The sequence below is a fragment of the Gadus morhua genome, chromosome 5 (genome assembly GCF_902167405.1).
Source record: "Gadus morhua chromosome 5, gadMor3.0, whole genome shotgun sequence".
Lineage (NCBI taxonomy): Eukaryota > Metazoa > Chordata > Actinopteri > Gadiformes > Gadidae > Gadus > Gadus morhua.
Genome location: NC_044052.1, coordinates 17,405,965 through 17,420,949, shown reverse-complemented (window position 1 = coordinate 17,420,949; position 14,985 = coordinate 17,405,965). Strand labels below are relative to the sequence as shown.

Genomic DNA, 14,985 nt, shown 5'->3' with positions numbered 1-14,985 from the left:
GGTATGTGGGTATGTATGTGTGTGCTTGTTTGTGTGTGTCTGTATGAGTGTGTGGGCCCATGAAGACATGGAGGATGGATCCCATTAGCTCCTCAAGGATCCCATTAGCTCCTTGTGAACACAAACAGGTATACAGTATTATATTATATATTATTATATTCTTTATACAGTATTGTGTATAGGCTGCCACACCACAATATAGGTTAGCATAAAGTAGCTCTTTATGTTGCTCAAGGGGACATCATCTTGATCCTACAAAACACTCCTATCTGCTGAGAAGTAAACAATCCATATCACAACTTACAGTGTAATGAGTGTGTGTGCGTGTGTGCATGTGTGTTTGCCCGCTTGTGAAAGATTGCAGCTCTACTACGATAGTCCTGGCTTAGCGGCTAATCATGGAGCTTAACCTTCACTGTGCCGGGGGTCTGCTCTGCATTGACCCAATTCCCAGGATTTAAGTTACCCCAAGTCTCCCTAAGACACTACATGCAGACCCGAATGCCCTTTGATGCTCTCCTCTCACTCAACCACCCCCTCCTGGGCACTCTCAACAGGGACTCAGCCACAGCCTGGGCCTCTGAGCTACATGCTAACAGTACAACACTACCGATGCTAACAAAAAAATGCTAAACATGCCAACATAACAATGCTAGACATGCTAACATAACAATGCTAGAAATACTGACATACAATGCTAGACATGCTAACATAGAAATGCTGGAAAAGCTATTTTTTTGTTGTCAGTTTTGTTGGATAACATGATGCCTTAGTGCTAGTATTCTATGTTTATATATTCAGCTGGGATGTCAGTATATTACAGTGGCAGAGGGTGAGATTGGCAAAAGACAATGATAAGGTTCGAATTGAGCCTTATCATCAATATATATATATATATATATTTATCGTTTTGTATAACTTGGAACTCAAGGTTCCTGGTTAAACTCCCAATAAGTGACTGAGAGTGAAGGAAATGTCTCCAGTGTTGTTTGATACGGCGTGGGTCAGAAAACAAGGCTTTCATTAAACAAGAGTTGACCCGTTATCGCGCTATCAAGTGGTTGATAGCGTTATGTTTGAGTGTGCAGTCAGCAACTCTGAAGCCCAACTCCATGACCACAGTGAAAGCCTGAGACCTACTGTGTATTGGATAGAACCGACTTACCAACCAAAAAACTAACCGGCTTAATACCAAATGATCTAATGTATAAATAAATAGGACTGAGATGGAAGACTGAGCGATTGAGTGAATTCGTTAATTAAGAACGCTGCGCTGGAGTAGATCTGTCTTGGAAGCCCACCTGAGGGTGCCCTCCAGGGTCTGGGGGCTTAACAGAGGCAATAGGTCTCAGAACCTAGTCGTCCATCCCGGACCACATGATGTGTGGAAGCACTTCAACATCTCTGTCACCCCTCAGGTAAAACATAACGTCCAGGGAATAGATGGTTCATCGAAGCGTTGGAATGGACGCTGGTACCTCAATGTCACCCAGGAAAACCAAGATTCATGCGATAGGAATGTTCCCATGACGTCATCAGCTCAAACATTGCAGCAATCAATCTGTACAAAACTATTCTTGATAGTAATGGCATAATATTCAAACATGTTATTTGAATATTTTTTATTCCCCCTCTCTTTGGGTCTTCCTCTGACCGAAATCGAAATACCCTGAAGACCTTACAAGATATAGTTGTTGCACTGCAATTGTAGAAAAACGTAACTCCGATTTGTAAGGGGATGATTGCTGCATCACTACTACGACTACTTATATTACTACTAAGGAAAGGAAAGGAAGTCGAGTCTCCTCAGGAGTCATGCGGGGTTACCATCATGATTCCTTTCCTTAGCTTATACAGACAGGGGACGCCGCACCTCTCTGCCCAGAGCAGTTAGGGTGGGGTGTCTTGCTCAGAGACCCCTCAACACTAAGCTAGGAGGAGCCGGGGATCGAACCAGCAACCTTCCGGTTTCCAGCCAACCCGCACCACCTCAGGAGCTACTGCCGACCGCAACCATCACTACTACTGCTATAACTACTTCTACTACTACCACCATAACCACTACTACTGCTATAACTACTTCTACTACTACCACCATAACCACTACTACTGCTATTACTACTACTACTAACACCACCACAACCACTACTACTGCTATAACTACTACTACTACTACCACCATAACCACTACTACTGCTGTAACTACTTCTACTACTACCACCACAACCACAACTACTGCTATTACTACTAACACCACCACAACCACTACTACTGCTATAACTACTACTACCACCACAACCACTGCTACTGCTATAACTACTACTACTACTACCACCACAACCACTACTACTGCTATAACTACTACTACCACCACAGCCACTGCTACTGCTATAACTACTACTACTACTACCACCACAACCACTACTACTGCTATAACTACTACTACTACCACCACAACCACTATTACTGCGATTAATACTAATGATCATCTTTAGCACTTCCCTAAAGCAAAGAGGAACAGGTGCCCTGAACCATAATAGAGATGCCCACACGTGCCTGAGTGTGTGTGGGTGTGTGTGTTTGTGTGTGCCGCCTGTCCTTTAAAGTACACTATGTCCTGCATCCTTAGCCTAGCAGTGACCCAGGCCTGACCTGAACCCAGCGTCCCAGCGTCCCCAGATGCGAGAGTCCTCCTCTTAAGGGCTAAGTTCCCCGTGGTGGCCCAGTCAGCGGCGGTGGCTGCCTGGTCGTCCTCTCTAACGCCTGCGGCCTCAACCTCATCATCAGCCACAAGTTCCCTGAGGTCTGCTGGGGTTCGACAGCTGCCCCTCTCACAACATGCAGCGCTCCAAACTCCTAACGTGGGACTGGGGGTTCCTAACGTCAAACCACTGGCCGTCCAAGGCAGACAGACTGCCAGAAGGCCAGACAGACTGACAGAAGGCCTGACAGACTGACAGAAGTCCAGAACTATAAAGAGGCAGCTAGACAGGGAGATGGCCTGAAAGAGATGGGGCTATCTGCCTCTGTCCTGTTTAGAGCAAGCTGTCTGGCCTCACACCCCCCCCCCCCCCCCCCCCCCCCCACACACACACACAAACACACACACACAGAAAGAGCATTGATGGTATTTAACTTGTCTCGAAATTAGGCGAGACGGTAAACAACACGCCAGTCAGGGAAGAGGAGGAGGAGGAAGATTAGGAGGATGTGCGAACATGTCACATCCAGATGCGGGACATGTTGGCGGATCCAACAAGAGATTTGTCACAGAAATCGTCATGGGCTCTGCGTCACACGCCAGCGTCATTGTGGGTGAATGTAGTCACATGTTGACGTGCAACAAGGCCTTAGCGACGGTCCTGACGGGCGGGCGACTTCTTGTTGTCGACTCCGCCATTCCAAACCAGCCGCTCTGCCCGCTTCATTCATAAATACCGAAGGATCGCCTCCTCACTGTGGGGACATCATTTCACAGTCGCAGCGCCCCCCTCCTCCCCTTACTCTTCAAAGCGAAATCATAATCCCCACATCCTCATCTCTCTCTCTCTCTCTCTCTCTCTCTCTCTCTCTCTCTCTCTCTCTCTCTCTCTCTCTCTCTCTCTCTCTCTCTCTCTCTCTCTCTCTCTCTCTCTCTCTCTCTCTCTCTCTCTCTCAGACTGCCATTATGTCGATGCAATATGTAGCTTACATGCATGTAGATTCCATTTGATCGTCAAGGTTATTAAATCAACAATATTCGGGCGTAATGCCAACATGAAACGGAGGTAAATCACGGACCGCTGGTCGGACCCGAGAGACGACGGACCGTCACGCTACAGAACACCAACTTCAAGCGATATATCCGTCGATTCATCGACCATTTCCATACCTGAATGTGAAGTATAGTTCCGCTCTGGGCTCGTCTTCGGTCGAGACGGATAAAAGAGAAACGCCGAAAGCGTCTTAAAGCATTTTACACGATTCATGTAGAGCTCATGTCGCCCAATATCCAACAGCACAGCGATCTCTCCTCGCTCTCTCTCTCCCTGGCTCTATCTCTCTCTCTGCCTCCCCCCCCTCTCTCTCTCTCTGCCTCTTTCCCTCCCTCCCTCTCGGCCTCTCTCTCTCTCTCTCTCTCTCTCACTCCCCCTCTCTCCCTCTCCCTCTCTCCCCCCTTGATACCAGAGATAGGACGTGGGAGGTGCTTTGTCCGATTCTACCCACACTTGATTTCCTTTCTTTAGTAGCGGTCTCGTGGCCGGACGGCGGAGGTCGATTTGATTGACAGTTCGTCCTTTATCTTAAAGACTGGTAACTTTAAGGTCTCAAATAGATGTACAAAAACGTTCACATATTGAACATAAATAATGTAGGGATGGAGGACCACCTCAGGTTGGATTTCTATCGCTATGGGTCAAAAATATGAATTATTGAAACGCACGTCTAATATGTTGTCTGTCCTTATGGTTGGACACTCCGTAGATGTCTCCAACATAAATAGAATCCTTAACATAAACGTTAGAAATTATTACATATAATACCGTAAACATAAAAACACCCGAACCAGGAGCGTCGCTATTTATTCTGGGAAATAACGCGGAGATCAAGTGATGCTTTGGCACCGTTCTTTTTTTCCATCAACAGCGATCCAATCAGCACCGCGGACAGCGAACGTATTGTGTGTGTCGGCTGATCACTGCAGCAGTACCATGGACAACGCCTAGAGACCCCTCGAACAGGCCTAACGTGTGGACGGGTCTCTGACGCGCAGCCTGGAGAACGAGAAGAGTCCTACGTGATACGACACGTCCATCCAGGTCGTCTCGTTCAGACGGCCTGCTGGTGGCCGAGGAGCGACGCAGTGAGAGCAGAGGCCGTGGTCCCACGGTCCTGCTCCTACTATAGCTGTGATTCAGCTCCGGTTTTTGTCTGTACGTGACCGACTCACCGGATGACTCATCCACCGACTTGGTCCGCGTTGTCGTCCCCTGTCGGAAGTCCCCGGTGCTGCAATGGGCTGCAGCTAAAACAGGACGAGACGCGCTGGAGAAGATCGGCGTCTTTCGGAGGAACAATGATGGCTGGAGAAAAACAGCACTAAACCTCCGCCTAAATGTAGCACTGATACACCGGGCATCGCTTGTTTGTCTACATACAGTACAGATGCATCTGCCTTTCATTTGGTTTCATTACGCCATAAAATCGGCGCCTACTGTTCAGTGATTTTTATGTTGCCAAATGAACGCAATTTTTAAATTATTTTTATTGGATGCGAATTACAATCTCCACGGTGTGTATACAATCACTCCTTTGATCGCCCCCATCACACGTCCATGACGTCACCGGAACAGCCCTGCGTAGGAGGGCCCACGTGGAGACCCTTACGCGCAGCGGCGCTCGTTAAGCTCCAGTCTGAATGCAATTCGGTTGAATTATCGATCACGTGTCTTCCATCGAAGATCCCCTCTGCTCAACCGAGGAAACGTAAACCCTCTACCGGGTCCTGGTGTGTCGACCATTTCCCCCAACGCGTAATCCAGTCAGCCCACGGACATAAAAATCGCGGACCATTCGGAGCCTCTCACGCGTGATTACGGAACCAAACGCATCACCTCACGGGCGGGTGGAGCCTCTGAAAGGGCCTAGCACAGCAGACAAGTCGAAAGTTATAAAAAATAAAATCTACACATTTAACCTTTAGCAGTGCTTCGAGGATGGTATGTGCAGGTAGACCATTAACTTAAGAGACCGTTTTATTATTCCTTCACATTTTATTATTACTTCACATTCCAGTTGTATTCCTTCACATAACAAAAACAAAAGCAAACAGACCAACATTTCAGCGCCTTCCAGTAAGACAAATCAAGCCTGGTTATTAAGGGCAAGCAGGATTGGAATGCAGGACAACAGCTCCGACAGTCACATAAATAGGGCCTTGACACACCAAGAGAGCAACATTCTCCAACTAGCAGTCCCGAATTAGCTTGCCAAGCATCTTGAAATATTTATTACTCCTCCACAAGCAATCGTTACTGTGCTGCAGATCAAATTGATGAATTAATCGAAAACGTTCTCGCTCGTGAGGAAATGACACAACGTTATTAAAATAAAACCCACAGGGAACATAAATTAACACAAGGATTGACACAGATCGGGGCAGGGGACCGTCGCAGTGACCACAGGCATGTGGTCGGCCCGGGCAACGCACGCCATCATGTTAAGAAGTCTGGAGGCGTGACGCTTCGTGTGACCAGGTCCTCATCCTTCTTGACGTGAGACATACCTCACTGGCCCTTCTCATGGCCGAGGGCCACGTTGGCAGCTGGGGAAGAGGAGAAACCCACAGAAAATAATGGTCAGTTGGTTGCAACACACACCAAGTCAATAATTGGCCACTAATTGACACTTCTTGTGGAGACTAGGTCCAACTTGCTCTACCACTCCTGCTGCTGTGTGTAGGTGTGTCCTACCCTCTTCGTCTCCTGTGTGTGCGCGTCTTACCCTCTTAGTCTCCTGCGTGCGTGTCCTACCCTCTTCGTCTCCTGTGTGTGCGTCCTACCCTCTTAGTCTCCTGCGTGCGTGTCCTACCCTCTTAGTCTCCTGTTTGTGTGCATTTTACCCTCTTAGTCTCCTGCGTGCACATCCTACCCTCTTAGTCTCCCGTGTGTGTGCATATTCTACCCTTTTGGTCTCCTGCATGCATGCATGCGTGCCCTACCCTCTTAGTCTCCTGTGTGCGTGTCCTACCCTCTTAGTCTCCTGTGTGCGTGCATATCTTAGCCTCCTGGTCTCCTCCGGGGGTTTGCTCCTGTCCGTGTCCTACTCTATTGGTCTCCTGCGCGTGAACATGTACGCGTGTGTGTGCGCATGCGTCCTACCCTCTTTGGTGACCGTGTTGGCGATGCTCCTGGCCTTGCCGGTCAGGTCGCTGACCACGCTGTCCATGGCGGCCTGGTGCTTCAGGAAAAAGGGCCGGATCGCTCGCTGGTACAGAACGGTGGAGCCGTTCCATGACACAGGTGCCATGCACCACAGCAGGAAGACGCACTGGGGAGAACCACAGCCGTTAGCATGCTAGTGCAGAGCTCTTTAAACAGGAAGACGCACTGAGGAGAACCACAGCCGTTAGCATGCTAGTGCAGAGCTCTTTAAACAGGAAGACGCACTGGGGAGAACCACAGCCGTTAGCATGCTAGTGCAGAGCTATTAAACAGGAAGACGCACTGGGGAGAACCACAGCCGTTAGCATGCTAGTGCAGAGCTTTTAAACAGGAAGAAGCACTGAGGAGAACCACAGCCGTTAGCATGCTAGTGCAGAGCTTTTAAACAGGAAGAAGCACTGAGGAGAACCATGACCGTTAGCATGCTAGCACAGAGCTCTTAAGACAGGAAGACACACTGAGGGGAACCACAGCCATTAGCCAGCTAGCACAGAGCCCTTCAGACAGGAAGACCCAATGCCGGGTTCAGGCTGGCACTTCACCGACCCCCCACTTCACGGGGGTCGGTGAAGACCCAGCCCTTTTGATTGATGTTTGAGGGTTTTACTTCAAAAAGGTTGACGGTGCAAAGTGGAGGGAATAGCGGGGTGAAACTTAGGTGAACATTTCCAGCTACCTAGCACTGTCCTTGAAAAAGCAAGCTATTCACCGGTGAGTGACCTCTGTATCCTAGTGTCAAGTGATGAAGAAAACTTGTTGGCGGTGATGGAGGAAAACTGCCGAAATGATTCGTATCTCACAACCATCAAAAGGAGTAAATTTCTTAAATTATTTGGAACCATTTCCTTTGTAGTTCTAGCAGATTCTAGCTGACATCTAGTGGCAACTTCTAGAATAACCCTCGAAAAAAGGTGGTTGTCTCATTATATTGTCACCGTTCCCAACTCATTTGCAGGAAGGAAAAAAAATATATAATAATAATAATCAAATACACTGAAATGCATGTTAGTTTAACTGTATGTTTCACATTGCAAGTAACTTAAAGCACTGAACAACATACACTGCATTGTTATATAGAAATAAAGACCGGCCAGCAGCCAATGGTGGAAGAATCCTAAAATAAATGTTTGGACCGTGTCCACAAGAATAGAATACAAAAGGTCAGCTGGATTTATGTCGCCGGCAGACATTTAGGCAAAAACAAAAACACCCTACAGAAAAGGGGGGAGGGGGGGGAGTCTACGTTTCCCGCTCTGAGTACCTTGCCGGCGTAGTAGAAGGGGAACCAGGAGAGGAAGATGTCGGAGAAGGACTCTGCGACGCTGAAGACCCCATAAACCACCCAGTACGTCAGCCACTGGGTGTCGTCCTCCTTTTTGCTGCTCTCGATGGCCTTAATGCTGGGGGGGGGGGGGTAGAGTCAGACAGGAAGACATATTAAAAACGTTGAGTACTGATGCTGACCCAACACCTTTCTAAACCTTAGTTTGAATAACAAATACCTCCTTATTTGGAGAAAAAACTTTATGTTACCGTTTATTAAAAAGGATTAGTCTATTTAGGTGAAATCTAAATCATTTGTTTTTAAGTGAAGGCCAGGTGCCCCTCAAAAAGGACACAAGTGTCCCTCAAAAGGACCAACTGTTCCTCAAAAAGTGGCCGTCAAAAAGGGACCAAGTGACCCTCGAAGGACCAGGCCAGGACCACATCTGCCTTGGCCCAAGAGTTCTGTCCCAGTGTTTTCCCTACAGAGGAGAACTACAGGTTTCTCTGGATCACAGATACAAACTGCAGACCAATATTCAAATCCAATCGTTTATACATACGAGTAGAAGGCAGGGTAGGCAAAGCCGATGAGGTTGCAGAGGAGGGACGCCCCATAGCCGAAGAGGAGATAGAGGGCAACCAGGCAAATGAAACCTGAAGGGAAGAACGGGCGGGAGGGGATAGGACTCGCGTTAACAAAAAGGACAAGGTCACTTATACAACCCTTTATCTGAAACACAGCCTCAAAACCGAGATACCGTTACACCACCTCCTCTCACGTTCTCAAACAAAGGCCGGAGAAGGCCATAATGGTTGCTTTAGTTCGGGAGCGAGGCATGCCGCGTGGGGCAGGCTTGATGACAAAACCGCGCATGAATTGATCAAAAGACGGCAAAATAAACAGAAGCAGGTAGGCAGCTGAGGGCCCGGTCGCATGGGCGTTGGCAGACAGGCACGATTACCCGACCAACCCAAACACTGCTGTTCAAATCCTACTCCGAAAGCAGAGGTGAACACACATCCTGTATTTGTTATGTCACGATTGATTTGAAAAACAGGCACAGTAGCTTCTGGAATGAAAATGTGTTATTTAAATGTTTGGTCCTTTAGCAGTAGACTCGTTCATCCAGACAGAGCGACCGTCAGTGCAGTGTGATAATAGTTCAAGTCAAGTGTCCCAAGCTCTCCCCAAGAGTGCAGGTACTGAAATAAGTAGACACAGACAGACATATATATCCATCGTGCAGTAAAAGTTATAATATTCTGTCTGTGTTTTGGGGGCATGTGGGGCGGGGTTCCAGTCCATCAGGATACTAATACAGTCCTTCAGGTGTTGGGTTAGGAGGCCTACACTGGGGTCATTGGAGGCAAAACCCAGCTTCTCCTTGCTGGAAGTCCAGCACCCTAGCCGCAACACAAAGCCGTTTCACTCCTCAGACGAAGCCTTGTTTTCATCCGACCCAGTTGGAGTCTTATTGGGAACTGAACAGAAGAGGAGGGGAAGCAACAGCAGGATTGTGGTCAACCTTTTAGAAGATTTGGAGTCTTCCTTTTTTTTTTTTAATGGGGGAAGTAAGGATAAGGGAACAGATTTTAAAGGAGGAAGCAAAAGGTTTTACAAGCAATTCCTCTAATTACTAACAGTAAAAACGAATACATCATAAGCACGAAATAAAAGCATTCTTAACTCAATATCAATATTGTTCTAAATGTTTAAAAATGTATAAATGACTGAAATGCTTTAGCCTTATTACGTTGAGAAAAAACATAATGTCATATTGACTCATCCCATTCTGTTCTACTGAAAGAAAACAGGAAGCGGACGGAACATTCTTCTGATTCGGCGCACGCCATTACATCTTCACGGACGGGTGTGATACACCTTTTCAAATGAGTTCTCCGTGCCTGTGAAAGATTCCGCAAACACCAGCCATGTAGGTCAAGCACGCAGGAGGTCACGCTAGCAGGAACAAAAAAGGTGATAAACACCGTCACCGGGCAAGTTACCAACCCACACCTCAGCCTCCCTTGAGCCGATTGGTTCCCACTGTTGCTCATAAACGTGATCACCGGTCAAAGCTCACAGGATGAACTTTGAGCACACACATGGCAACCAGGTAGTCAGTGAAAGACACTAAAGAGGTGTGCGGTGTGCAGCTAGTGCCAAAGATAATTGCAAATCCATGCAAATCTCCTTCGCTCCCCCCCCCCCCCTCTGCTCTATGTGAGCCACCCCCCGACCTCACTGCTCTACAGTATGTGAGCCATCCCAGCTTGTTTGAATAGGCCTTGACTAGGTCTCATTAACATAACTATGAATTACCAAAAACATAAGCCTGCTTTCCTCAGGACATCCGTGTGCACCGCGTGTCCCTACAGGTGACAGAGGAACCGGCAGAACCGGTTCACAGGGAAAGGATGGAGAGGTTGCCGAGTGCAGAGGGTATGCAAAGCGCCGCAGTCACTCTTTACAAAACATGTTCTGCTTGAGCCATCTGCAAGTTTCGACAATTAAGTGCATTAGACACCAGGGACGATACTTATTAGATAAGAATTTGGACTTTTTAGGCATATTTCAAATTCCGGTTTCACACGATGACATACTTTCGACGTCCGAATCTGAGAGGTGCAACACACAGTCCGGAAAATATGGGACTCAAACTCAGCACTTTTTAAAGAGACGTCACCATTAGGGACGACACGCCATCGGGCCGATAATGGCCCTATACACTGCATCGGATATCGGAGGGGAGAAAAAAAATTATGATCCAATGCGCGCAGCCTGTCACATTTTAACAGTAGCAGCCAATAAGTTCCATGCGCATGAGAGCTACCGCATGAGAGCTACCTGTTGAACTGTCATGTCAGCGGTGTGGCAGTATAACAACCTTAAAGAAGAAAAATGTGCAACAGTCATATATTTTCAGTTGGTCTTCCATTGGGGGAGAGCGTGATGACTTCACTCGCTACAGCTTGGGCTAGAGCGGATCACAGCTTTTGTGATCGCCACGCTTGTGACGATCACAAAAGCTAACCATTTTGGACATTGCGGGGCCCAACAATGTCAATATTTAACCTAGAAAGTTGAAACACAATGCTAAGCTTAGACGGTTACGGTATTACGGGATAGAGTGAATCGCCTTCAAACATTAGATATGAATCTAAAGTGTGATTTGGGGAACTAGCCATAGCCAAATTAGAGAGCTAATTTATCAGTGGCTTTTTCTGTTTCATAAAAATAACAGTGTGCACCGGGCCGCATTGGAACTGGAAGCAGCTTCACTCTTTTTTTTTGAAATATTTTGAAAATATTTTTGCAGGCAATCTTTTCAGTTGCCCATTAGTGGAAGGACACTGGAATGGTATATGGTAAAGGATTAATACAAACATATCAACTGAGAGCCTGCCAGGTAGCTCAACTTTGAGCTGATGACAATGTGTCAGCATGTTGGAGGACATCTGAACTATGGCGTCTTCACTTCAGTGGAACGTCCCCAATCCCTGGCCATGGACCTAATGACAGAAATGTCATTCAAGACACAAAACCCTAGAAGACGTCCATGCCAGTTAACACCAGCAACCCCCAGAATATCATCTTCAACAGCCCACTGGGTATTTCAGGACCAGGACTCGTTATAAATAAACACCAATGGCACCAGCTGTTGGCACGGATGTTAGAAGCAGATAAATGTATCAGTAGTATTAGTAGTTTGCAGTATTGGTTCAATGAGAGCTAAGTAGGTGAAGAATGCCCTAGACTGCATACGAGCACCAGGCCAGTGTGTTTGGATTTGTATCCGTGTTAGAATACGGCTGGGGGCCCATCTTGATGAAGTTGCAACTTCACCTACCAACTTTATGCACAGTTGAAGCTGTGGTCGGCAAGGAAACCGTACGGCGGTGAAACTGCTATGCTGCAAACAGGAACAAGTAGGCACCGTTTCTGTGGTCAACAACCCCTGCGTATCTACCACTTGGTTGGCACAAGCAGTCATCCAGAGTCAGACGACGCGTCTCTAATATGAGGCAACCATCCAGCAGCACCATAAAGAAAACATGCTGAGCAAGCTTGACTCAAACCTCTAGTTAGGCCTAACCCAACAATACATCATCCTGGTTGTTTGAAACCTGGTCGACCTAAAGTGTCAAGAGGTCACGACGCCGAAGGCATTTTGTATTATCTTTTACCTGAGGCGATGTATTGTTTCGGAACGCCCGTCTTCTGCTCCAGCGTGGTCAGCAGATCAGTGAGCGGGTTCTTCTCCGTCAGGAAAGCCTCGTAGCGCTCCTTGGCTTGGGAAAACATGTTTGGGCCTCTGAGGAAAGTTGTGGGAACGAAAGGAAGAACAATAAGATGTGACTTTAACTACAGCGTGAGGTTGGGGACACTGATTGGACTGATTTCGAATAATACATTTCTTTAGATTCGGTACATACCTGAATTTGATAAGTCTCCCGGATGGCCCCGTTCGCTGGCTGTTGTGAACTCCCCGCTGGGCGGTTACTAGTGGGAGGAGTCGGGTACGCTGCGACCGACCAATCACTGCGCTCCTGGTTCCCGCAGCTCCACGGAGCAGGTGATGGGAATTAGATGATTAATTAATTAATTCAATGTTAAAACAACTATGACATTTTGCCAACCATTGATTCATTTAACAGGTGAAAGCATCGGGAAATAAGTCCTTGAGCAAAATTAATTCATTAGAGCCGTTGGTTTCACTTACAACGCCAATATTTAGGAGAATATGTCGATATTTTTGCCACAGGATTGAACAATCTATCAATGTTTTGGATTTTTTTTATTGAAATCACCAAGTCTCATAATTATTGTTTTATGAATGGCCATCAACCATTCAATGTAAAATATAAAACTACTGTGAATGTAACATTCAAATATTAATATTTAATCGTATTTGTATCAAAATTAAAATCGATATGATTGATCTTATGAACAGCCAATGCTGATTGATTATATGTTGGACATGAAGAGATAGTTAATATAATCACTCTTTGTTGTTATGGCGTTGGTTTGACACAAGAAGGAACCATTGAGCTTATATGGAGACATGCAAAGATACTGCTTTCACTGGAATCTCCAGACTCTTCTGAAAACCTCAGGCTCACGTTTCCAGTGACTATCTGTCTTCAAGAGAAACAGGTGCACATCAGCTAAAACTGGACATCATTTGAATAGCTACAGTTCACTGCTCTCAGAATATGTTAAAGAAACATATCTTTTGGCGATGTTGGTTTGGTATTTGACTCAGTCTTTATTGTATAGCGTTGGTTGGACACTAGAGGGCGCCATTGAGCTGGTATGGAGACATGCACACATGCTGCTTTCCCTGAAGTCTCCAGAGACTCTTCTGAAAGTCTCAGCCCTACATTTCCACTGACTTTCTGTCACTCAAGAGACACAGATGCACATCTGCTAAATCCGGACATCATTTGAATAGCTACAGCTCACTGCTCACAGAATACGTTTAAAGAAACACATATTTTAGCCATGTCGGTTTGGTCTTTAATTCATAGACAGACATTATCAATATGTTGCTATTTCCTTCACTCAGCATTCTAGGGTTCCTGTGTCTTGGTGAGAGATATGGATTGTCTTTCGAGGCGTACTTCTTCATGTTCCTAAGTTGGATTATTTTGAAACCTGGACATCCCCCTGAACTTCTATTATATGAAGTGACATAAAGTCAGTCTGACACACATGGGTCATTTCAGCAGCAGTGGCTCAATGACTGACACTGGTCCACTGGATACAGTGAACACACTTTTCAACAACATTCGCACAACCAACACTTTGCTCTTTCAGAGATACACAACATAGCTTTAAGCCTCCTTTCAAAATGGTGTTGAAACTTATATAATAAAGATTACATTGATATACTCATTGGTCGGAAGATTAATTAACAGGAATAGAAGTTACACGATCTGAAAATATCACAAGAAATATTGTATTTTTAGCATTTTTATTAAGTGTTCAACATGTGACAACACAAGCAAGGGGTAAAAACCAGAGGGCATATGTTAATGAATCAAACAAGTGTTATATTAATGAATTCATCCAAAAGCTGCATTGCCATCTCAGATAGAGACATGAAGCAGACGTGTCAGAGGAGATCTGTGTTCTCCAGTACATCCATACTGGAGCCTCTCTACTCTGAACACTGGTCAGGATTCAGGGTTTGAGTGACAGGCTGCGTCTGGCCATTCTTACTGGCCTCACAGCTCACTGAGCCCGCCTTCCTCCACTGGTCTGCAGGGAGGGTCAAGGTGCTACTCCAGCTGTAGTGGCCATCTTTCCCCAGGACCCCCAGGCTATCTGACACCCCCCCAGACCTGCTGCTGCCCCCCACCTTCCAGCCAAGCTTCCAGTCTGAGGGGAAGCCCCCACTGGCCACACACACTAGTGTAGCACTGCCCTGCTCCAGCTCCACTCTGGAGGGAGGGAGGACGCTCAGCGTGGGCTGCACCACTCCCACTGGAAGAGAGAGAGAGGAGTGGACAACAGGCTCAGTTAACATCAGCCTCATAGGAGCACAGAGGGAAGGGACAGCTTCCTGTTCACCAGCAGTTGGTGATATCAAAGAGGAAGGGAACCATTTTTCTTAAAAAAAATCTTAATTAAACCAGCAATTACATGTTTATATTTAAAATGATTGAACTCCAAAATGTAGCATTTTATTAGGTTAACATTAATCAACGTTACAAAAGTTAGAATTTCTTTAAACTTAAATATGACACATTTGCCAATTTAATAAATGAATAATGCCACAGCAATAATGAA

At 46.4% G+C, this 14,985-nt stretch overlaps 1 protein-coding gene across 1 annotated transcript; it reads right to left on the bottom strand.

Annotated features, from left to right (window-relative positions):
• Nucleotides 1-5,733: 5,733 nt before the first annotated feature.
• Nucleotides 5,734-12,730, bottom strand: zgc:101744 (HVA22/TB2/DP1 family protein). The gene is made up of 6 exons (XM_030357141.1): nucleotides 12,627-12,730; nucleotides 12,378-12,505; nucleotides 8,750-8,843; nucleotides 8,185-8,323; nucleotides 6,861-7,029; nucleotides 5,734-6,304 (listed from the first exon to the last, which is right to left on the bottom strand). Exons 2-6 carry the CDS (start codon nucleotides 12,493-12,495, stop codon nucleotides 6,267-6,269), a joined length of 558 nt encoding a protein of 185 aa, XP_030213001.1. The 5' UTR covers nucleotides 12,496-12,505; nucleotides 12,627-12,730; the 3' UTR covers nucleotides 5,734-6,266.
• Between the last annotated feature and the right edge of the window lie 2,255 nt (nucleotides 12,731-14,985).

Bases quoted from the DNA above. Each gene is read 5' to 3' on its own strand.
- zgc:101744 (XM_030357141.1), bottom strand. From the start codon at position 12,495: ATGTTTTCCCAAGCCAAGGAGCGCTACGAGGCTTTCCTGACGGAGAAG. The intron at 8,324-8,749 runs GTATGTATAAAC...CCCCCCCCCCAG, and splicing joins GCCTACCCTGCCTTCTACTC to CATTAAGGCCATCGAGAGCA. The intron at 7,030-8,184 runs GTACTCAGAGCG...GGTTCTCCCCAG, and splicing joins CCTTCTACTACGCCGGCAAG to TGCGTCTTCCTGCTGTGGTG.